General features: G+C 48.9%; 1 protein-coding gene across 2 annotated transcripts in view; it reads right to left on the bottom strand.

The window, feature by feature from the left end:
• The window catches only part of P3H2 (prolyl 3-hydroxylase 2), a 115879-nt gene that overhangs the window by 8990 nt on the left and 82808 nt on the right, over positions 1-24081 (bottom strand). For both annotated transcript variants that reach the window (XM_032777331.1, XM_075068322.1), the window contains exons 3-13: positions 23842-24031; positions 17758-17889; positions 15587-15729; positions 14411-14500; positions 13060-13100; positions 11577-11671; positions 6101-6228; positions 4807-4902; positions 4559-4709; positions 4040-4157; positions 3248-3323 (exon numbers count right to left, since the gene is read on the bottom strand). In XM_032777331.1, the coding sequence (XP_032633222.1) occupies positions 3248-3323; positions 4040-4157; positions 4559-4709; positions 4807-4902; positions 6101-6228; positions 11577-11671; positions 13060-13100; positions 14411-14500; positions 15587-15729; positions 17758-17889; positions 23842-24031 (1260 nt within the window). The remainder of the gene's footprint in view (positions 1-3247; positions 3324-4039; positions 4158-4558; positions 4710-4806; positions 4903-6100; positions 6229-11576; positions 11672-13059; positions 13101-14410; positions 14501-15586; positions 15730-17757; positions 17890-23841; positions 24032-24081) is intronic.

Raw genomic sequence — 24081 nt, 5'->3', positions numbered from 1 at the left:
GGAAAAGGGCAAAATAGAGTGCCCATCTATAAAAACGAGCGAAATAAAAATACCCAGGAACAACTTACAGAACCAGTGTTAACTTCTGTTGCCAGGGAAGATAATGGGGGAAGGGGGCAAAGTTTTTTAATTTTTAAAAAAAAGAAACAAATCATCTGCAAAACACTTGGAAGTGTAGTGATTAGGGAATAGCCAGCATGGATTGTAAAGAACACATCGTGTCAACCAATCTGATTTAGCTTTCTTTGATAGGATAACGAGCTTGTGGAAAGGGAGAACGGTGATGTGGTATACCCGTAGACTTAGTAAGGCCAGGGATAGGTCTGCATGATATCCTTATCGATAAACTAAGCAAATATATTTAGATGGGCTACCATAATGGGTGCATAACTGGCTGGATAACTGGACTCAGAGAGTGGTTATTAATGGCTCCCAATCCTGCTGAAAGGTATAACAAGTGGGGTTCGCAGGGTCTGTTTTGGGACCGGCTCTGTTCAATATCTTCATCAACGGCTTAGATGTTGCATAGAAAGTCACTTATAAGTTTGTGGACGATACCAACTGGGAGGATTGCAAGTGCTTTGGAGGACAGGGTCAAATCAAAATGATCTGGACAAATTGGAGAAATGGTCTGAGGTAAACTGGATAAGTTCAATTAAGACAAATGCAAAGTGCTCCACTTAGAAGAACAATCAGTTCACACATACAGACTGGGAAGAGACTGTCTAGAAGGAGTATGCAGAAAGAATCTAGAGGTCATAGTGGACCACAAGCTAAATATGAGTCAACAGTGTGATACTGTTGCAAAAAAAGCAAACGTGATTCTGGCTGCATTAACAGGTGTGTTGTAACAAGACACGAGAAGTCATTCTTCCGCTCTACCTGCGCTGGTTAGCCTCAACTGGAGTATTGTGTCCAGTTCTGGGCACCGCATTTCAAGAAAGATGTGGAGAAATTGGAGAGGTCCAGAGAAGAGCAACAAGAATGATTAAAGGTCTTGAGAACATGACCTATGAAGGAAGGCTGAAAGAAACTGGTTTATTTAGTTTGAAAAGAGAAGACTGAGAGGGACATGATAGCAGTTTTCAGGTATCTAAAAGGGTGTCATCAGGAGAAGGGAGAAACTTGTTCACCTTAGCCTCTAAGGATAGAACAAGAAGCAATGGGCTTAAACTGCAGCAAGGGAGATTTAGGTTGGACATTAGGAAAAAGTTCCTAACTGTCAGGGTAGCTAAAAACTGGAATAAATTGCCATATTGCCTAGGGAGGTTGTGGAATCTCCATCTCTGGAGATATTTAAGAGTAGGTTAGATAAATGTCTATCAGGGATGGTCTAGACAGTATTTGGTCCTGCCATGAGGCAGGGGACTGGACTAGATGACCTCCTGAGGTTCCTTCCAGTCCTAGAGTCTATGAATCTATCCGAGTATTCAAATTCTAATATCTAAACTGTATTGTTAAATCTATTCACCTAAAGGTGGGCTATCGCTGAGTATGTACTCTATGTATCATATGACTGTAAAAAACTAACTTTGTATTTGTGGATAATCTAAGCATTATACCCAGATGTACAGGCACTCTTTTCTCAACCTATGTATTATATATAGTTTTTTTAACATTAGCTTTAATAAAAATGTTAAATTTGCTTCCGCTTGTATCTCCCATGATTAGGGTGACCAGATGTCCCAATTTCATAGGGACAGTCCTGATTTTTGGGTCTTTTTCTAATATAGGCTCCTATTACCCCTCACCTCCTGTCCTGATTTTTCACACTTGCTGTCTGATCACCCTAGCTATGGCAGAGGAACAGAAATTGCTTGTTATCATCATTCGGTAGCAATAAAAACCCTCCAGCCGGTTAAGGCTGTCCTCCTTGGCCGTTGTAGAGAGGGGGCGGCCGTGAGCCACACTGAAGACCTCACAGTCTGGGTCGCCTTGTTCTGCACCATAAGGATGGTGAATGCGTCTTTTCAGATTACACCTAGAATGGATTCTAGGCTAAGGATTGACTGTTTTATGGAGGGGCCCACTGGGCTGAGGTCATACGTGAAGTCATCTGAAAAGCCCTGGCTGTACATGACACCAGCTATGGCCCTTTATTGGATCCCAGGGTGTGTTACCCTTTTCACTCCTGAGGGCCCAATCCTGCTGCCACTGAACTCACTGAGTGTTTTTCCATTGCCTCCAAGAAAAGCAGGGTCAGTTTCATTCAGCACCAGCAGCGTGTATCTTTCCTGCACTTCACCTTGTCTCTTTGGGTGACTCAGCTTGAAAGGGAAGTTAACAAGCATCTTCCCAAGTGGCTCGACCAATCCCTGCTCGGCTGACACAGGCCAGCAGAGAGTGGAAGAGCTACATGAACATGTCCCATTGAACAGAGTTAGCAGATTGACATTTGTGCTGCCACAGGAACAGGTTCCCTCTAGACCACCACAGGGTGGCCAAAGAAGGAGGCTGTTTGTCAGGACATCTGGGTTCTCTTTTTAGCCTTGATGCTAACCAGGTGCACAGCCTTGGGCAAGCGGCATCACCTCTCTGTGCCTCAGTTTCTCTGTCTGTAAACTGGGGTAATCACTATCGCAGTCCTCCTCACCAAGGCATGAGACTTATCTAACATTTCTCAAGTGCTTCGAGATCTTCTGATGGAAAGCACTGCTGAATAGCAGCAGCATCATCAGACCATGCATTTCATATAACTCCTCTGCCATAAAACGTTGGCTAATGGGGAAAAAGCAGCAGAGCAGCTCTGTTTACTGCTCTGCTCAGCTTTAAGTGTAGGGAACAAGAACTCTAAGGTCCTGATCCCACAAAAGGGTATTCAGATGCTGAACTCCCATCGTCGAACTCCTAAATATTTTTGAGGAGTTGGACTAAAGTCCCATGTACCATGGGCAGTTCATAATGCTAGACACTTGTGAGACAAGATATGTGGGACCAGCCTCCGGTTCAGAAACTCCCATGGGGCCTCTTATAGCTCAGTGATTTGACGAGAGGCCTGCGAGTTCAATCCTTGAGGGGGCCATTTAGGGAACTGGGGTAAAAAAAACCCAAACAAGCAACTATCTGGCGATTTGTCCTGCTTTGAGCAGGGGGTTGGACTAGATACCTCCTGAGGTCCCTTCCAACCCTGAGATTCTATGATAACAAAACCTGGCACTCTGGAGGAATGGACTAGGAAGGAAAACAACATAGATCTCCTCAGCCATTCCACTGACATCAGCTTTGCCAGCCAAGGCAGTTTACTTACAGTGACAGTTTTGGCATCCATCTCAGTGAATATAAACTCCCCACCTTCGAAATCCGTGTTCATGTACAGAAGGGCACTGGGGGAAGAATGACGAGACCCCGGTGAGGCTGGCTGGCTGGCTGCCCAGGGGGAGCTCACAGCAGATATTAATAAACACAGGATTTGCCACAGCAGATCAGGCCCGTGGGCCAGTGGGAAGAAGAATGCTCACCACTCTCCCAGGGCCCACTCCGCCTGCCGGGAAAGTCAGGGGAAAGGCTCCTACTGATGTCAATGGGAGGTGGCTGAGCCCACAGTATTTCAGGGGTTTGAGTCCCACCTGTCCTGTGGGTGCCAGCAGGGGCAGATAAGTGGGGGATGGAGATGGGGGTGAAGGTGGGTAATCTCCCCTGTGGGTTGTATCTAAGCCCAGCAGGGATACACTTCCTTCCTTCCTGGCGTGGGTGTGCTGACCATCTCCCCAGATTGGCTAGCCTTGTGAGGTGACCGCCCTGTCCGGTGAAACAGCCTAGAACACCATCAGGCTGCCGCCGCCAATTGCTACCTGGACCTTGGCCCCAATTCCTCCTAGAACCACGACCATATCACGAATCCAGAGCCTGCCTCCTCAGCCCATCACTGGCTGGGATTTATCTGCTCTAGGGTAGCCTAACTTTACCAGGCATCGGAGCCAAAGTGGGCTCTTGTGGTCACGCCCCACCGACCTGGTGCCCAGCAAGGAACATGCCCCATCTGTTTCCCCTGGCTTGGCACCTGCATCTGGCACACAGCATCTCAGCCCCGCGTTCCTACCTGTAATCCCGGAAGGTGTAGGCCGGGGGCTCCTTCCAGCACTCGCTGGCCTCAGGATCCAGCAGGCAGTTGTCAGCATGGATGGGATGGCTCAGGTCGTTCCTTTTCTCCTGCTGGCCTAGGCAGTACCATGAGGGGACAGAGGAAGAGGCTAGATGGGCGTGACAGGGTCTCGCCACCAGCAAAAATGCGAAGACTGCAGGCGAAGAGGGGGAATCCGAGGAGCCCGGAGACAAAGAACTGACACCTGTCTTGTGCCTACTGCAGCAAGGTAGGAAACACCGTGGGTTAGACGGAAAAGACACGCCAATCTGGGGTGATGGAGGGGGGGGGGCACTGCGACAGAGAGGGGAAGGAGGAGAGGCAGAAGAGGAGAGATGAAGTGCGAAAGAACGAACAAACTCATGCCCCCTGCGGGTGGGCTTCCTCCAGTCAGAAGACAGTACAAACAGCGCTGCTCCCTCCCTCCCTCCCGTTTCTTTAGCACTGGACCACAAGGCCGGCCCCTGTCTCCCTTACCAGGCAGGGCGGTGCGGCACACCATGTGCGTGTAGGAGAAGTAGAGGGTGGAGTTCAGCCGGAAGTAGGACTCCACGATCCTGCGGGCCTTCTCGCTGACGTCGTAGAACAGGCGGGCGCTCTTGAGCGGGACGCGCCCCTCGTAGCCGAACTGCAGGGCAATCACACACTAGAGTGAGGACCGGCCACCCAGAGGGCAGCAGAGCAACCCCCAAGCCCCGGGGGCCAGAGAGAGGGGCAAATTGCACCTTGAGAGCTTTGAGGACGGTGGCCCCTTCAAACTTCTCGTTGGGGGTGTGGGGTGAGCTTTTCCCGCGATAGCCATCTCCAGCCAGCATGATCCCCTGGAAGAAATGACATAAGCAGCGGTCAGAGGGCAGGAACATCAGTTGTCCTGAGCAGAAACCCCCAAATCAGGTTTATCCTGCTCCCCCCACCCAAAATATCTAACCCTCACCAATAAGAAATACTGACGGAATTAGGTGAGTTCCCTTCTGCTTTGGTCACCGTTAATGGCAATGGCTAAGGGCCGACTGCAACATCGTTACTGGTTGAGATGACAATTGAGCCACCATGGCTCTGACACAACCCAGAGAGATTCAGGAGTGCAGGGCTTTGTTTTTAGCTCAGCTACTACTGTGCTTTCGGACAAGCCGCTCCACCACAGTGCCTCAGTTTCCCCCCTCTAAAATGGGGATAATGGTCCTTATATCCTATGCAAAGTTGTTGGAGATCTATGGGTTGAAAGAATTATGTAAAGCTGGGTAGTATTGTTCAAGAACGCAGCTCAAATTTTGCTGAAGAAGAAAAATGGGAAATTATCCTCAAAACTCATGAACTGTCTTTAAAGGTTATCCAATTTTTTTAAAATGAAAATATTTACTGTGGGATTCAAGGCTCCCCGCCAAAGTCTTGTTGAACCCAAAGCTTACGGCCCTGTGTGCAGAGAGAATCAGGGAGAAAAATGACAGAGAGCTAGCAAAAATGGCCCTCTGCTACCGCTGTCCCCTCTGAGTGAAATGTAAAAAGTAAACAAACTGCACCCCTCAGGGAAAAGTGAATGAGATGATTCAACTCCCTTCAGGGGCTACCTGGAACACAGGCAAAGGGATTATTTAGGGGTGGGCTATTCTCTAACTGGGTCTTCTAATGTAACTGGCAAACACAGTGGGCCAGATCCTCAGCTGGTGTCTATCGGCGCTGCAGCATGGGCCGGCAGACTGCAGACGGCCGTTTGAGATGCTCCCCAGTGCACGGATCACACTGTTCTGTTGCAGAAGCCAAGCTCCGACCCTGGCTCACACATGCAACTCCCAGAGACCTTGTTAGCGGTTACGTGCATGTGGGAGGCTGGAATTTGAAGTTTGTGTTTGCTGGGGTCTTGTGCAGTTAGGCAAAAACCAGACAGACAATTACACCCTCTCCACATGGCTCCCCAGCCCAGAACCTCTGCCCACGGGGCTCCCCTGCAACTAGCAACCTTCCGTCCCCGCCCCTCCACCCAGCAGCTCCACCCCACCGCCTGGCACCACAGATACTCACATTGGCCACCCTGCGCAGCTCCTGGCACTCCTCCTCCGAGATGACGTTATCCAGTAGCACTCGCTGCGTGCCATTCAGCTGCTGGGAGTTATAAACGAACTGCACATCGCTGTAGAGCAGAGAACCCCCTAAGGGAAAGACCGATACCAAACAACCCTGAACATGACACCTCTTCACTGGCTTGTCAGTCACATGGAGGCACCCGGCCAGTGGAGGTCACTCTGGCTTCACAGCCCTGTAGCAGAGAGCAGGATCTGGCCTGGTGTCAATACAAAGACACAGAGGTGAAATCCACTCACTGCAAGAGTGCCAGAGATTCCCACTTTCTCATCAGGCTCTTTGGCAACGCACGGGTGAGACTCTAAAACACTGCACGGAGACGCAGCGGGGCCCGGATGCCAGCTAATTGGCTCTTTTGCAGAGCAGCCAATAGAACCAGTTCCTATTTTAAGTCGACCCTACATTTCCACAGCGTTGTTCTGTACGATCCTTTTCGTATTTAGCTCAAGGCACTGGCCGCTGGAATAGTCATCAGCACTTTTTGGTCTTTTCACTCTGTGGCTGCTCGGAGCGCGTGGCATTACACCTGCCTGATGCTGCTGACAGGAGCTCTCGTTGAAGGCTAAACTGCGGTCATGGAGTGGATCTGCCCCCCACCCCCCCACCCCATGCAGGGCTCCTGGGAGACCAGGAAGCTGTGGAAGTGGCAGTTCTCTGCTGCTCGCAGTAGCCTCACCCCTCCAGTGTCCCCCCCGCCAGTTTCCTGAATCCTTCTCGTCTCTCATTTTCTACATTCTAAGCTCCACAGTGCAGAGACCATCTCAGGATGCGCGTGCAGCAGCTCGCATGACAGGGTCTGGCTTCCCAAATGGGGCCTCCAGGGGCTAGCCCATTGAAAATCATTCCTCATCCTAAGGTCCTATTACTGGAGAGGTCATTCCTAAAGGCCCTGGGAAGGGCTGGAGGCAGACAGGTGACTACTGTGATCACAGGCAGCTCAAACACCAAAGTTCAGCCCCCGCCTCCTCTGTCTACAGCAGCCAATTTGGCCCGGCTGCCCTTCTGTCATGCCATAGAGGCGGCCGGGCCAAACTGCAGTGAGCAGCATTGCAACCTGGCACGCAGGGTCACAATGCCACTCAAGTTGTCCTGACAGAGTAGTCACATCTGCTGCCTAGTTTATCTGTTGCTAGCAGAGCCCTTGGCTAGGATTCGCTCTATGAAGGCAGGCCTGCGCCTCCCTCTCTCATTATGCTCTGGGGCATTTTCCAGGCCTGCAAGCTCATAAGGGCACTAAAATTATTTGAGGCCAGCAAAACTTCATTACGGTGTCCTGGCGCTGCAGTTGTATGCAAGCCTGCTGCGCCTCAGCAGGATGCCACTGTGCTGCAGTATGCTTTGACTACAGGAAAGCTGTCAAACACCAGCATGTTTTACTGGGCAAGGGGATGCACACAGCGGTGTCCTGTGGTATTCCCTGGAGATTCTAGCCAAAACCCCCCTTTTTGTGGAAGGATTTTACATAATCAATTCATATTTGTTCACAATGGGGAATATCTTGGGTTAGTATATACCAGGCAATGGTATACAAATATACCAGGCAATGGTATACAAAATATACAGGCAATACTGTCCTGATAGCATGGAGATGCCAAGTGAAGACTGCAGTATCAGTCTGCCTTGGGCCAGCGTTCCATAGTGCAGATTGGGGCCAGGACAAGCTTTTTGGCCTGCGTCTGTACAGCCCCTAGCTCCTACGGGAATACAAATAAATAATAATAAATATCAGGCAGTTGGTGAATTGGACGCGTACCTTGCAGGGAATGGGGAAGTGATTAGCTATTTGACTCACACACTCTCTCTCCTGCGCACAGACGTGGGATGAGGCCACCCTCATCCGAACAGAAAAACAAGACAATGAAAACAAAGTCTGTGTGTTTTGAAAACTAAACCCTTAACCAGATGTTTCTCTGGGGGGGGGAAGGTGAAATGCTTCGGAGCCACGGGAAACAGAACTGCTGTTGGAAAGCTGCAATAAAAAGCAGGCAGCAGCAGCACAGCACTTCTCTCAAAATGTGGCACGATGGAACATTTCTATTAAATCCTCTTCTCTTTGTCAACTGCAGCACATTGCTGTTTTAGAAGGGCCCCAGGCCAATGGAGGGGACACGATAGTGAGTCGAGATCCCATCGCTTGCCAAGGAATGATCTGCAAAGAAGATTTAGGTTTCTTGGACAGGCAGAATCCCTCGCAGTCTGTTTTGTTGCTTGATGATAATATTTATTATAAACACGCGCACATCAGAAAGAGAGCCCTGGATCCAAACCTCACACACTCGAGGCACTAGCCAATTGGGCTCTGAACTTCCTGGATCAGGTTCGCCTCTCATACATACACGATACAGTGGGCACATCTAAGAATGTTTTTGTTCCTGTTTCTTTCTGGATTTGCTTTCAGTAGCTCCCCATTGCTGGCAGGAGATCAACTTCAATAACCAGGATGGAGTTGTTAAAAAGCGAACCACAAATATCCAGCAAGCTGACATGGACGTGCTGCATGCCCCAGCCAGGAAAGAGAGGACAACGGCTACATTGCAAACATGAAACTTCATTTTCCTTCTGTTAGTAGGTGCTGATCTACCTGGTGCCTGCGCTGGGCTGGGTCCCACATGCGTGGTGCTGGTGAGCTCTGCAGGCCTGGGGCTTTGCTCATGGCTAGACTGTCTTTACAAAACCGAAGGATTTGCCCTGGCTTTGCACTGTTCACATGGAGGCCTCCAAACACTTTACAGACATCCACCGAGCCTCTCACTGGGAAGCAGCAGCATCACTACTTAGAGGATGGGCAAACGCAGGCACAAAGGAGTTGACTGGCCCCACGCGACTGGGAATGGAATCCCTGTCCTGCTTTGTGCCCTCTCCTGAATTTGAGTGAATCAAGGTTTGCCTGTAACGTCAAAGCCAGGTGAACCCTTAGCTCAAAACAAATATGGTCTTTGCAACCCGAGTGCCTGTTCCATGTGGCCGGGGCTGAAGCGAGGATGGCAGGAGGTGGCTTAGTGAGTGGAGAAGCTGAAGCTGAGGTCCCTTTCCTCCAGGTGCTCTGGGAGCCCCATTCTAGAGAGACCGGCGATGCGCTGGCTGGCTTTGGCATATGCCAGGGCTGACCCTCAACATTGGGATGTTTATCCTGGCAGAGAGGAGCCCAGTGTGGGTTGAGTTCAAAGAACAAGAAAGCCTGAAGGAATAGAAAGCCTTACAAATGTGTTTTGGTTCCTTACAGCAGGTTTGCACTGAGCTGACCAAGCCAACTTGCAGCCGCCGCCTTGGGAACTGTAGTCCGAACACTGCATCCTTGTATCACACCTTCGGTATGTACTTGGCTAGGCTCCTCCAGCTTCCCGGGCCTGTGGTTACAACTGCAGCGGGATCAAGGGGAAACCTAACATCTCTCACACACACACCCCCCCTCACCCCCAAGGATTTGTTTGGCCTCCAGTGTGTCCCGAGACTTTATACGCTCATGAAAAGAGGGGCTCCACTATCTAAGGCAGCACAGGAGTCAAAACAAGCTGGAATGAAACAGGGCAACAAGGTCACTGATATTTTCCTGGGCTCAATCTAGACACCATGGGGGCCAGATTCTGATCTAAATGACACGTGGGTATCTGCAGCAAGTCCACTGCGTTCAATGAAATGATGCCCATGCAAAGCCAGGACAGGAAAGACTCAGGTCCCAAATGTGTCCTGGACAGAGTGTCTGTCACAAAGGGTTTTCTGGGCAAATCTCTGAAAGGAATGAAAAATAAAACCCATTTTTCCCCAATTTTTGGAGAGTGATTTTTCAGACTTTTTACAGACACAAACCAATCCTTTCTCCTTATGCCCCCTTTTCTCCTCCTTTTCTTCTCCCCTTTTTCCATTGGAAACAGGGAAAATAAAAAGGAAATTAAAAGGCAGGGGGAGACAGAAACTGAGTCGTTTAGTTTTGGTGCATGGTTTTTGTTTGTTTGTTTTTTTTACTGAAAACTTGGAGAATTTCATCTAAAGTGAAAATTTCCCACAAAAATTAAAGAAAGAAAAAACAAACCAAAAAGGATGTGACTAAAAAATCCCCATTAGGTTTTGTACCAGGCAGCTAACTTGAGAGCTCTCAAGTACCAGGCTTTCCGACACTGCCTGTGCTGTGCCAGGGAGCAAGAGCAATATCCTGAGAACTTACCGCGAAAGTGGGCCAAACGCAGCCCCCGGAGGGACATGCAGCATGGTCCAAGACTGCCGGGACACTCAACTCGGAAGCGAGCGTTTGCTGCTGCTGAGAGGGTGCCTGGATATTAAAGAAGATGGTGGCCGCAATATGCTCCATTGCGCGCAAACTGAGCACAGCTGCTGCTGATCTGAATGGGTAGCTGATGTGGCCTTGGCAAGTGCAAATGGTAGTTTCCCCCAGTGTTGGTGTCACAGTGTTATTCATGCTCTGCATCATTTTTTGACTGCAACTGCTGCCCATGATTTCCAAAGGGAGCACTGGCCAGGATTACCCAGGAGGCATTGCAAGATCTTGTTACAATGACAGACACAGGGCGGAACCCTCCCTTCCCCCATCCAAAGAGCAGAGCAGAGGTCCTGATATTTGACATCATTTTCTCTCCCCACCAAGCAAGGTGGAGCTGGCTCAGCGGTGGAGACCGGAGATCTGCTATGGCTGGCTTGCTGTCAGGCTGCCTTGTAGCAAAGGAATGGCTTTGGAGTTTGGCAAGAGTGCATCTGATTTCAAAATCATCCTAGGGAAAAGCTCAGCTGTTAGTATAATAATTGATGGCTATTCTCTCTGGTTGGAAAGCAATTACTGACCCAGCTGAAAATTGGCAGATAACGTGCCTACCAGGCGTTAGAAGGAAATAACTTGAACTAAGCCAAGATATGAAATTGCGAGCAAGGAGAACAAGTATGCAGTGCTTACTGGAGTCAGAGGATAGGCCAAGGGGTGGGGGCTAGGAATTCCCCAAAAGTCTAATGCTTCACGGTCACTCAGTGTGCGACTTTGGCCAACAGGGAAAATATTCCCCTCCCGAGGCATCATGTGAGGATTAACGGCCGGACCATGTTTGGAAGGTGAAAGGCGCCACAGAGCACTAAGAGTATAGGGTGCTCAGGATCAGTATCAATCACAACACGGGAACTGCCATTTCAGAGCCGCACCTAATCCAGTCTCCTATCTCCAAATTCTGAGCTCAATGGAGAGTGCTCAGCAGCTTGCAGAATCAGGCCCTAATTGCAAGGCATCATAACAGCAAAATCAATAGGTCCCTCACTTTGGCACCATCACACAGAGTTGTAGCAAACAGAACTGCGACTCCCATAGCTGACACCAGGATGTGACTTGGTGGCTTCATCCTCTCTATTGACAGAACGTGTGTCTTCATTGCTCACAGAAAACCTTTGGTTTGGATGGAGATCCTCTGTGCACACTTACCCTCCCGCAGCTCTCGATCCATTTTGGGTGCAGGTTTCTTTCCAAGAGACAGGGCGGGACCATCTGCCAGCTCACTGTTAACACCCGAGGGGACTCTGAGGAGCAGGAGACAAGAGGAAAAGCCATGAGTTTTCAGTGGGTTTTAGATTCTGGGAACGCTGCTTTTTTTTTTTTTTGCAGCCGTCAGAAAATCAGTAAAATAAATACATTGGAAAGGAAAGGTGGCGATGTTCAAAACGGAGTAGGCATTTGGGATGTCCAACTTCAGACACATTCAAAAACAAAAAGAGACCTGAATTGTTTTGGCAGGGCGTGGTTCTGCACTTGCTGAAAATTGGACATCTTTACAGAGTCTGGGCCCCTAAACTCATGAGTCACTTTTGAAAACGTCGGCCTCAGTGTTTGTAGGCTGGTTGCATGACCTTGACCAGATTGGAACCGGTGGCTTGAAACTGGTACCACCAGAAACTAGCATGTGAGGGAAAGAACAGCATGGCAGACATGCTTAATAATTCAAATATCCAGTGCTGTCCTGTAACAGCACAGCTCCTAATGAACCACGGGATTGCCACTGGGCTGATGGGGCACAATACATGTCAACTGCCTTTTATAAAAAAACAAACCAACCCAAACCTTTGGGGTAATATTTTGTGCTTTTGAAAGGTGCCATATTCACACCAAAGAGACTGAAGCTCCCCAGAGCAGGTTCCTTAGGTTTATGGGCAGCAGCCGTGCATGCCGCATTGCCTCACCCATGGAGTTTATCTGTGACCCAGGGGCACTGCAGAGATACATGTGTAGCCCCACTCCCTGCTGTGTGTGTCCATCAGGTCTCACAAGCTAAACACACTAGGTCCATCTTTATGGTGGAGACCTCCCAGGAACACCTACATGCTGCAGGAAGGCTATGAGTGCTTCCACAGGTGGTGGTCTCCCTTCTGAAGGTGTCCGGAGCCCATGGCCCAGCATGGTGCATGGAGGTGAGGTGCTGTTCTTTGAATGAGATGAGAGCATCTCAGAACTGCGTGTTCTAAGAAGAGCAGAATGTTCTCCGCACTCGCACGCAGCACTAGGGCTCAGGAGATCTGGGTTCTAGCTCTTGGCTGGATGGGTAGCCTTAGTCTAGTCACTTGGGCATTCTGTGCCTCAGTTTCCCCATCAGTAAAACCTGGCTGACTCCATTTCCCTACTAGATAAGGGTGCTGGGAGGTTTAATTCATTAATATTTGTGAGACACAAACCATGATGGGTACTACAGAAAGGTCTGTAACTAGATTGAAAAGGGACCCATCGTTTTTGCTGAGTTACTGTGCTTGCTGGGACATCTGGAGTTCAGGCCTGGAAACACCAGGTACCGTTCCAGCTCTCTTCAGCAAACAGACTGTCCTCTTGATCACAGCAGCATCCATTTTAAAACCTGGTGTTGATTCCTGCGTAACCCTAAATTCAGAAAACAAGGTTGTGCCTTTGGTCAGTGCCTTACCTGTGCTCGTCCTGACGGGCGCCGGAGCTGCTCCAGTAGCTCTGCAATGAGAGAAGGAAGTCGGGTTCTTTACACGGAACCAAAGTGACTCATGAAAACAATTCAGGAGAAAAAACAAAACATTTGAGTTTTTAAACACTGGCGATGGGAATGTAGAAAAAACGGGTTTCTGGGAATGTGCAGGTGATGTCTGTGCTGGCATGTCCCAGGGAGCATGTTACACACCCTTTCTCTGGCCTTCTCCATGGACTGCAGTGGTCTGTCTCTCTTAGACACACACACACACACACACACACACACACACACACACACCCCCCAAAACGCATGCGGTGGTGCTTGTGTTGCATCTTGCTGATCTCCACAGGAAAGGCAAGCAACACAGACTATGTTAGCAGCTCTGACACACTCACAAAACCCAGGAGATGGGGCTAAGATGTTTTTGGTTCTGAACCTGAGGACTCCCCAAGTCGAGCTGTGTTCAGAGTCCAGGTATTCCAGAGACAAGCCATGCTACGAAGTCTACCTCCACTCTCAAACTTCTAGGAGAAGGTTCAGATCCTCCTATTTCTATCAGGGCCATTCCTCCCTCACGCGTTAGGGAAAGGAGCACAGGTCACAGTGTAAGCAAATGGCAAAAATCCAGGTAAGAGCCGCAGCATTGGTTCTCCTGAAGAAAGCATGAGGAAGAAGGGAAAAGAGCGAAGAATCTGTGTGCACTTCCACATGGGTGGAGTCACGGGTGCATGGCTTTGGCGTGCTGTCGCAGTCCAGTGACATTCAGGATGTTCTTTAATCTGCAAATCCATCACTTCAGCTACTTACAAAGGATGGTCCAATGGCTAACACACTGGCTTGGGGTCCATGTTCAATTCTCTGCTTTGCCACAGCGTTCCCTTGTGCAAGTTACTTCACCTCTCTGTGCCTGCCTCAGTTTCCCCAACAGCAAAACATGGCTAACATGACTTCCCTAGTAGACAAGAATACTGGGAGGTTTAATTCATTAATCGAGTGCTTCATGGACGACAAAACCACAGTGAGGGTCACAAAAAGGTCTGTAACTAGATTGAAAAGGGGCCCATATTAAAGAATGTGAGACAGCAACCTACTACAGTGACAGGGGTCCATCAGGTGGGGTCTGTCTCGTTTACACACCGGTAACACCTGTATGACTTGCCAGGCTAATAAATTCTTCTGGACTTAAAACAGACATTGATAGACTGCTCTGAGACATACCTCAACCCTCACCTCACAAACTTGGCTTGCTAATGGGGACAGAAACCCGGACCGAAACCAAGCAGCAAAGTTTGGAACTAACAAACTGTAATGGCAAGGAAGAGCTACATGTCGTTACCGGCTCGGTGTAGACGAACCCCAGGCCAGTTGCTCCCATCTGCAAGAGGTCAGACTCCAGCTTATGACGCCTCAGAAACTTGGCAGCTTCCTGCAACAGTCGAGGGAAGGAAGAAGGAAGCGTTAGGCTGGTCAGGGCGTGAGCCTCCGATTCAGGAGTCCTGGGTGACCTCGCACGAAGCACTAAGGCTACAAGCGCAGACGCTTGTCGCAGTAATGGGAGGGGTTTTCTGTTACTGGAGGGAACTGCCCCTCCTCCCGAGAGGCAGTACTGAGGAAGAATTCTTCCATCGACCCAACGGCATCTATGCTGAGGTTTAGGTCAGCTGAACCATGTCTCTCAGGGGTGTGAATTTTTCATACCCCTAAGCAAAGGAGCTAGGTCAATCTAAACTTTAGCTGTAGACCAGGCCTCAGGTTCTCTGTCCCCCTCCTTCCCCTCTGCACACGGATATAACAGCCCTGCCCTTCCGCACAGGGCTGTTGTGAGGATAAATTCCTTATCGAGTGTGAGGCACTAGGCAAATGGGAGCCAGAGAAGCACTTAAGATACATCCAGCTCTGGCAGGACGACACATCTCTCAGGGCTATGACAGGAACATTCTCCAGCATGGGAAAGGCACCCACTATGGGAAAATTATCGCTACAAAGACATTTCCTCCAGTGGTGACTCAATAAGTCGTGTTTTGTCGTCTGACCCAAGGCTAATCCCCACCCCACCTACTACAAAGCGGTTCCCTGCAGAACAGTTTGGAGAGCTTTGCCCAGTCTAGCTTTAAATGACTCAAGCGATGAGACCAGCTTTCACCACTTCCTCATCTGACTAACAGCCATCGCTGTCTGGAGTTCTCCTGGTGCTCCTTACCCTATTTCATCACACTGCTCCTATGCCTGTCCTCCTAAACAAACCCTCTCCCTCCTTGGTCTGCCATACATGGGCATCGCATCCACCCTGCTTGGTTGCCATTTGGCTAAAAACTGTCACACCAGCTGCTGGCATTAATCCGTATTTACACCAACGTGACAGAGAACCACCTGGCCCCTAATCTTTTAACCTTTCCTCAAAATCGGTGACGGTACTAGGAGATAGTTCAGTTGATGCAGCAATTTGGCAACTTCCAAAACAAAGCTTCAGTTGCAGTGCCGTGCAGGGTAATCTCAACACATTTATTCTCACCTCTCTGGGTTTGATGGTCTCTGGGTCCATAGTCTCTTCCAAGAGGCTGTTGTAATAATCTGCGTTCTCCAAGACAGCTTCATCGTCCGGGTGGAACAGGAGGTAGGACTTGGCACACTCCAGGGCTTTCACGTACTCGCCCACTGCAAGGGAGCACAGCAGAGGTTGGAGATGGCATGGAGATTATATGGCATGACCGATCCAGGGGACTCAGGTGTGACAGGTGCAGAGGAAAGAAAAGCCAGCCAGAGACAGAATGAGGAGACTTTTCACTCAGACAGACTGTCACCCGATGGCCCCCAGGCTCATGACAGACATTTATCAATCAGCTCAACCACAGCCCTCTGCAATAGCCCTGTCTTATTGTCTCAATTTTACACAGAGGGAAACTGAGGCACAGAAAAGTTATGTAACTTTTCCACGGCCACCCAGCAAATCAGGAACAGAGCTAGAACAGAAACCGAGAATCAGCCGCAGACCACAATCCCTGATAGAAAATATGGGGGATGGAATTCAGCCAACATGAGAAATGAGCAACCTTCCAGTTTGAAATATGATTTATGGATTTTCATGTTGTATTGCCAAATTTACTTATTTTTCCCTTCTCAGGCTCTTAGTATATTCACTGTAATTGTGGGTGCTTTCAACAAACAGACCATTCTCTTATCCTACATGTTATTTTACTATCGACAACAAGTACAAGTAATTACTGTTATGGTCTTGTCAATGCTCGCAGTTTTGTTGCGACTCTCGCAATCTTTAGTGTTTATTTTACGTTACTGCATGAGATTCTCAGTTCACCTTTCATTAAAAGATAAGTTTATAGCCCTAGTGGTTGCAGTGAAAAGCTCAAAAACATGAACTCCAAAGGCTCAGAAACCAGAAAGCCAATGGAAAGATCCCAAAATGTGTAATTAAAAAAGAATCTTGTGATTGTTAAGCCAAATCTCATGAGTTTGTAGTGGTTGGTTGTGAGTAAAATGAGGCTGGTGATGCTGTTTTTTATAAAAGCACTTACAGCCAGACTTTTTAAAGCTTATTTAGGGGCCTAAATACACAGATAAGCCCATGGTGGGATTTTCAACAGCACGCCGGCATCTAACTCCCATACCTGGTGCCTATTTAGGCACCTAAATACCTTTAAAAATCTTGCCCTTCAATCTTTGCACTTCATTCAGCTTGGAGAGTAACACTACACAGAGCATTTCCACTCTCAGTTTCTAACCAGATTTATTTTCTGGTTCTCATGTTCTCATAGACTAATGTCAGATGGGACCACCGTGATCATCTATTCTAGTCCGACCTCCTGCACAACGCAGCCCACAGAACCTCACCCACTCCTGTAATAGACCCCTAACCTCTGGCTGAGGCACTGAAGCCCTCAAATCATGCTTTAAAGACTTCAAGTTTCAGAGAATCCACCATTTGCACTAGTTTAAACCTGCAAGTGACCCACAACACAGGCTGCAGAGGAAGGTGAACCCCGCCCCTCCCAGGGTCTCTGTCAATCTGATCTGGGGAAAAATTCTTTCCAGACCCTAAATATGGTAATTGGTTAGACCCTGAATAAGTGGGAAAGACCCACCAGGCAGATCCCTGGGAAATAATTCTCTGTAGTAACTCAGAGCCCTCCCCATCTACTGTCCCATCTCCAACAGTTGAGGATTTTTGTTACTGGCTGTTGCCAATGGGCCACATGCCATTGGACGCAGTCCCATCATCCCCTCCCCTCCAGACACTTCTCAAGCTCAGTCTTGAAGCCAGTTAGTTTTTCTGCCCCCAGTGCTCCCCTTGGGAGGCTGCTCCAGAACTTCACTCCTCAGATGGTTAGAAACCTTTGTCTAATTTTGAGCCTAAACTTGCTGATGGCCAGTTTATCTCCATTTGTTCTTGTGTCCACACTGGCACTTAACTTAAATAAACCCCCTTCCTCACTAGTGTTTATCCCTCCGATGCATTTATCGAGAGCAATCAGATCTCCCTTCAGCCTGCGTTTGGTTAGGTTAAACAAGCCAAGCTCTTCGAGTCTCTTCTCATAAGCTAGCCAGTGCCATTACACTGGGATGGCACACCCTCTAGAGAAGAATATTTAAATTCCCAAATAAAACAGTCTCCACTAACCCAAAGAGTAACAAAACCACGCAAGGGCTGCTAGAAATGTCCAGCTTTACCTCTGTAATAGGCAAACTGCAAGTAGTCGTAATGGAGGGGAAGGTAGTTCTCAATGGGTGATAAACGCCCAGGACGGGTGGCAAGTTCTCGGACACACTCATGTTGACACAGCAGGATCTGCATGTAGTGATCTGCAAGGGAAAGAGAGATGAGACAATATCTGTGCTCAGAAGACTGATGATCAGCTCTTGAGAGACGAACTCAGCTGGGTTTATGGAGACAAACTTTCATGTCACAAGTAGATCAAAGACACAGGGGCCCCCCATCCTGCAAGCTGCTGTGTATATCTTGAGAAGCCAGTGGGACATGAGGGTGCTCAGCAATTTACAGGAACACATTGTCCATGCCTAATATTTGGGACTTCTGCCACATTCCTTTCTAACAGGACCCGTAACTAAACTCGGGTACCGAGGATCTTGCAAGCACGTACTCTGCAGACACAACTTGGATGCAGGTGTCTGATGTTTTACTCCATGTTAATTTCCAAGGGTGTTAATTTTGCACACGTGGGGTGGAGAGACTGTACTGGAAAAGCTACCGCTTCTGTCTAAAGCCACAGCAAAGCTACCTTGATGTACAATGGGCTTCTTGAGAGATCTTTGCAATGGGAATTAGCTGAAGTTGTCAGACTCTGAGGGTCAAAATGAAGTTGAGGGACACCAAGAAAGAGATCAAAGGAACTTGAGATGTGAAAGACTTATGAAGTCCTCACCCATCAGGTGAGGAATAGGGCAAGATTACTCCATACTGCATATTCTCCAGTGGTTTGTTCAATCTGTTTTTAAATGTGTCTTGCAACAAGGTTTCCAATGTTTCCTTTTGGAGACTAATCTACAAAGTAACAGGATCTATTAGAAAGTTCTGACTGATGCCTAGCCTGTCTTCATCCCTTGACAACAAAATATACTCCTGTTGGAGAACTCTTTCAAAAGACTCTAAGAACTGGATCTTTGATCCTTTTTCTATCGCAACAGCATAGTGCACAATATGGGACACATACCAACTGAGTGACATTCCGAGATTAATACTGCTGCAAATCAGGCTGGGAAGTTCAGTGCAACCATTCAAGCTAAATTGGACAGAATGTGTACTGCTAATATTAGGGGGGGCGGGGGGAATACTTTCAGCAGAGGACCTCTGTTCATTGCTTCTTAAAGACAACAAATTTCTCTGGTTAATTTAATGGAATAGCAAGCATCTGTCATAAACAAGATTTCTAACTGGTGAAAGCATACAGTACACGTGTTGTGTCATCTGTAGCATTTATAAGCCAAAGCGGACCATCTGATTCCACTTTGGGACCTTTTCTGCAATGTACTTACAAATTGACTTTGCTTGCTATGTCTCTGTATACAATTAAAATCTTTAAGGAACAAACATGGGTTTGAAATAAAACATGTGCTCTGCTACCAGAGCGCTCCCCCAAGCTGCCAGAATGCCGGCTTTAGGAATTTGCATTGAAATCAGGTGGAAACGCAAAACAGTCCTCGTTTTGCTCTGAGGATTCAAAGAACTGTTAGCGTGAGTGGACATTTGATTTTCCATACACACTCAGAATAGTGCACTAAAGAGAGAGTGGGGGAGAGGGAAGCTAAACTTTAAATCTATCGGGAGCATCCTAGATCTGAAGGTTTGCAGCAGATCCTAATATCAATCATCACTGACATATAGTGCTTCCCCTCAATGCTCTCAAAGCGTCCTTCAAAGTTTTACAGACTATAGTGCAGGAATCATTACCTGCCATTGAAATGCAGCCATCTCTGGGGTGGAGAGTGGAAGCACCACAACAGCCCACAGCAGCACTACAAAATAGCTCAGGATAGGAAATGAAATACTGTTTTAGAGAAACTTAAAACTTTTCTCAATAGCATCAGAATCCCTTCTTTTCACTAAATATAATGAGTCTGGGAATCAGAGACCTGCCAGTAAATTACGGAGTAAGACATCTTGTAATGTATCACCCTCAGTCCTATGTAGGAAGACAAGTAACAGCAATGGGAATCTACATTATTTTGCCTTGCTGCTCCAGAAAAGCTGGGTGGCTGGATGGCTCTGGGACTTGGTAACGGGCTATAAACTCTATCACCTCCTGGCCAAGGAGTTAAATCTAAGTGAGAACTGAAAACCATTCCTATCTGATGGCTGTTCAGTGGCCTCTGGGAAGTGAGTTTCTTGCTCCTTCCCAAGTTCCCAATGGACAGCATCACAAAAACCATTCGCACCACTGGCCCCAGTAAGTAGGAAAGCCAAGGACTCAGTGGGCTACGGACACGGAAGAATCTTCTTGGTCTAGATGAGGTCCTTCTGCATCCATTGTGAGAAACACTGACAGGGCGCGGGTGGAGGGAGGCTGCACTGCCCACACTTTATCTGCTCCGGGGCTTCACTCTCCAGAGCGCCGGGTGTGGCACCCTTCACTAATGCCACAGCAACGCTCTTCATCCTCCCGGCACGACCTGACTTTGTTGCTGCTCTGATTATTCCCCAAACGATCCCTCTCCCCTCCGCCACAATTTCCATCAGCGCGCAAAGCCATCAAGAGCAGCAAGCGCAACATACGTGCACTAAGCCAGCATGACTTTTTCCCACTGGGAATGAATCCCACCCGCAGCTTTGCCAAATGATCTCCCCAAAGGGGGCTGATCAAAGCTGACTGAGGCTAGGGCTGTCTCCGTGGGACTCTCAGCAAAGACCCCTCTGTTTGGAAAGGAGGAACTCAGCAATGCTAATCTCTGGGAGCATGCTCCAAGGGGAGAAGGAGCTGCAGATTTTCCTGGTCTCATGCACGGATGCCCAGGGTTTGGGATAGGTAACCTGAGAGGATGGATGGCAGAGTGGTATTAGCCTATCACGAAGAGACTCTTATCTGCACACAAAAGTGGGACTTTTATTATATTGGTGTCGTTTTAACTGTGCTGGTATAGTTAAAGCACTGCAAGTTTCCTAGTATGGCTACAGCTCCACAGTTCCACTGGGATAGCTTATTCTTGTATGGGAAGGGGAATAAGATATTGCAGAAGATGACATCTTTATGCCAATATAACTGTATCTACACTAGGGTACGTACTCATATATCTATATTGGGGGGAAAAGGGAACATGACATCCCTAACTGACATACAGGTATGAAATCTACCTGCGGATCCGGTCTTTGAAAACTTCTTTTTTTCTTGGATGATTAAATATTAAAAACAATTTGCTGTCTTGTTCCAAAAACTATCAATCAATCATCAGACAAAAGAGTCTTCCCTCTTGTTGTACTAACTGTTTCTGATCTCATTGGTCTCAGTTAGGCTCTCAGCTTCGTTCTAGCAAATGTGTTTTGACACAGAAAAACTAATCTGCATTTGAATGGAAATATTTTCCACAGCAGCAGCAGAAAAGCCAACCCCAAAGACCGCGCTGAGAGCTGATGCACGGACAGGCCAACTGCAGATATAGGACTTCTGAAGCCTGGGTTCAAATTTATTGTTCTGCTTTCCCTTATTGCTAATTATAGGCAATCCAGTTTACGGAGAGAGGGTTCCCACTTAACCCTGCCTTGCTCACACACGTGCAAATCAAAGGACAGTATAGCGGCAGGGTTCAATTTCCCGCATGGGTTTCTAATCTCTACTTCCCCATTATTGTAGCATCTATCCTAGTTTTTTGTCAGTGTCCCCAGGCTTTTCAGATAATCAGCTGTTCAGAATATGACCTGACAAAAACCCTCCCTCCTGGATGAAAACAAGGGGTGAGGTATGCTGGGCCTGTTTATCATTCCTGCCCGTCCTGGGACCTAGCTGTGTAGCCCTCCCCAGCTCAGGAAGTCTGGGCAGATGGAAGGTAGGATGGTCATGTGGGTAAAAATACAGGAGTGGGATCCAGAAATTCTGTGTTTCAGTCTTGACTCTGCCAATGACTCGCTGACTGATCATGGGCAAGCTGCTTCCTCTCTGTGACCCCGTTTTCCCCTCTTTATAAACAGGGGGGTAATTCCTCTCCCTGGGGTGCTATGCAACGTTTGCAGGATGCTTTTAGCTCCCTCAGCTGGAAAGAGCTACAGAAGGGCAAAGTCTAGCTGTTATCACTCATGGGGGTGTGAACACATTATCCTGACACATTATCCCAACTCCAGGCTCCTGTGTGCCCGACTTTGGTGCAAGCCAGAGGGCCCTGCAGGTCAACATGTGCACAACTGGCAGAATCTGGATTCCTGATATTTGGGGGGGGTTGATTCAGCCTGTTACAGTGACAGGGGCCAGTCATGAAATTCAGATGCAGACTCATCATGGACTTCAGGGATGAACTTGGACCCCTGTATACACAAGCTCAGGAACAGCCTTCCAATCAGAATTCGGAGGGGCATGAAACCGAGCTAGTTTTAAGACGGAGCATGGTAAGTTTATGAATGAGGTCATATGAAAGGGCTGCCTCCAATGGCAGGCACCGGACTGGGGCCCTACCAAATTCACAGCCATGAAAAACGCGTCATGGACCATGAAATTTGGTCTCCCTTCATGAAATCTGGCCTTTTCTGTGCTTCTACCTTATACTTCACAGATTTCATGTGGGAGACCAGTGTTTCTCAAACAGAGTCCTGACCCAAGAGGAGGCTGTGGGGGGAGTGGGATGGGGTCGCAAGGTTATTTTAGGGGCATCGCAGTATTGCCACCCACCCTTCTCCACTGCCTTCAGAGCTGGGCAGCCAGAGCGTGGCGGCTGTTGGCCAGGTGCCCAGCTTTGACAGCAGCACCCAGCCAGCAGCAGCGTAGAAGAAAAGGTGGCAATACCAAACCATTGCCATCCTTCTGTGCTGCTGCCTTCAGAGCTGGGCAGCCAGAGAGTGGCAGCTGCTGACCAGGGGCCCAGTTCTGCAGGCAGCAGCACAGAAGTAAGGGTGGCAATACCATACCATGCCATCCTTCCTTCTGTGCTGCTGCTGCTGATGGCTCTGCCTTCAGAGCTGGGATCCTGGCCAGCAGCTGCTGCTCTCCAGCCACCCAGCTCTGAAGGCAGCCTGTTGTCTGCAGCAGTGCAGAAGTATGGGTAGCAGTACCGCAACCCCCCTACAATAACCTTGTGAACCCCCGTTTCCTCCCCCAACTCCTTTTTGGGTCAGGACCCCTACAATTACAACACCTGAAATTTCAGATTCAAACAGCTGAAATCATGACATTGACGATTTTTAAAATTGCATGACCGTGAAAATGACCAAAATGGACCGTGAATTTGGTAGGGCCCTAGCTATGACTCAGGAGGTTCCTTCAGTCCTGTGTCCTTATGCACATTGTTCTAGACCCTTTAGCATCTTCCGAACACTTTCCACACAGCTAGCTGGTGCATGGCCATGCAGCATGCTGGCAAGGCAGATGTTAATGCCCCATTTGGCAGAGGGAAAAACGGAGGCGGAGGACCTGAGTTTCAGAAGTGCTGAGCACCCACAACACCAACTGTAATCAATGAAAATTGCAGGTGCTCAGCACCTCTGAACGTCAGCTCCAAGCCCACTGAAAGAGATTGTTTCCGATTCAGGATTAAAAGGAGTCATCCCTGCAGGGCCGGCTCTAGCCATTTCGCTGCCCCAAGCATGGCGGCATGCTGCGAGGGGCACTCTGCCGCTCGCCGGTCTCGCGGCTCCGGTGGACCTCCCGCAGGTATCCCTGCTAAGGGTCCGCTGGTCCCACGGCTCTGGTGGACCTCCCACAGGCGTGCCTGTGGATGCTCCACTGGAGCTGCGGGACCAGCGGTCCCTCTGCAGGGACGCCTGCGGGAGGTCCACTGGAGCTGCGGGACCAGCGGTCCCTCTGCAGGGACGCCTGCGGGAGGTCCACCGGAGCCGCCTGCCGCCCTCCTGGAAACTGGCAGAGCACCCCCCGCGGCGTGCCGCCCCAAGGACGCGCTTGGCGCACTGGGGCCTGGAGCCGGCCCTGCATCCCTGGGTCCCATCTGGCTTCACAGTTCAGCGCTGCCGGTTATCAAAGGGAAGCTGCTTTGCCAAATTCAGCAAAGGTGTCAAAGTTTCTATTTAAAAACACCCCAGGAGCTAAGGCACATACACGTCCTGTGCCTCAAGGGAACTTGGGGATTGGTTAGAGACCTCACCTGCAATTGCTTCATAGAGGTCAGCTTTATACTCCAAGTACTCGTACTCCTCAAACCGCTGAGGCCCCTCGCACATGACCCGGCACTCCACATCCGCGGTGTAGTAGCCCCGCAGCGCTCGCTCCAAGGACTCTATGGCCAGCGCGTACTCTTCTTGATCATAGTGCCTCACCCCTGTGCTGTAGTTCTCCTGCAAAGAAGCCCGGCAGTTCGTTAGGCAGCTGGGAAGCAGAGTAGGTG

This window comes from Chelonoidis abingdonii, chromosome 8, assembly GCF_003597395.2.
Source record: "Chelonoidis abingdonii isolate Lonesome George chromosome 8, CheloAbing_2.0, whole genome shotgun sequence".
Classification (NCBI taxonomy): Eukaryota; Metazoa; Chordata; order Testudines; family Testudinidae; genus Chelonoidis; species Chelonoidis abingdonii.
This window is presented reverse-complemented; position numbering and strand designations above follow the sequence as displayed.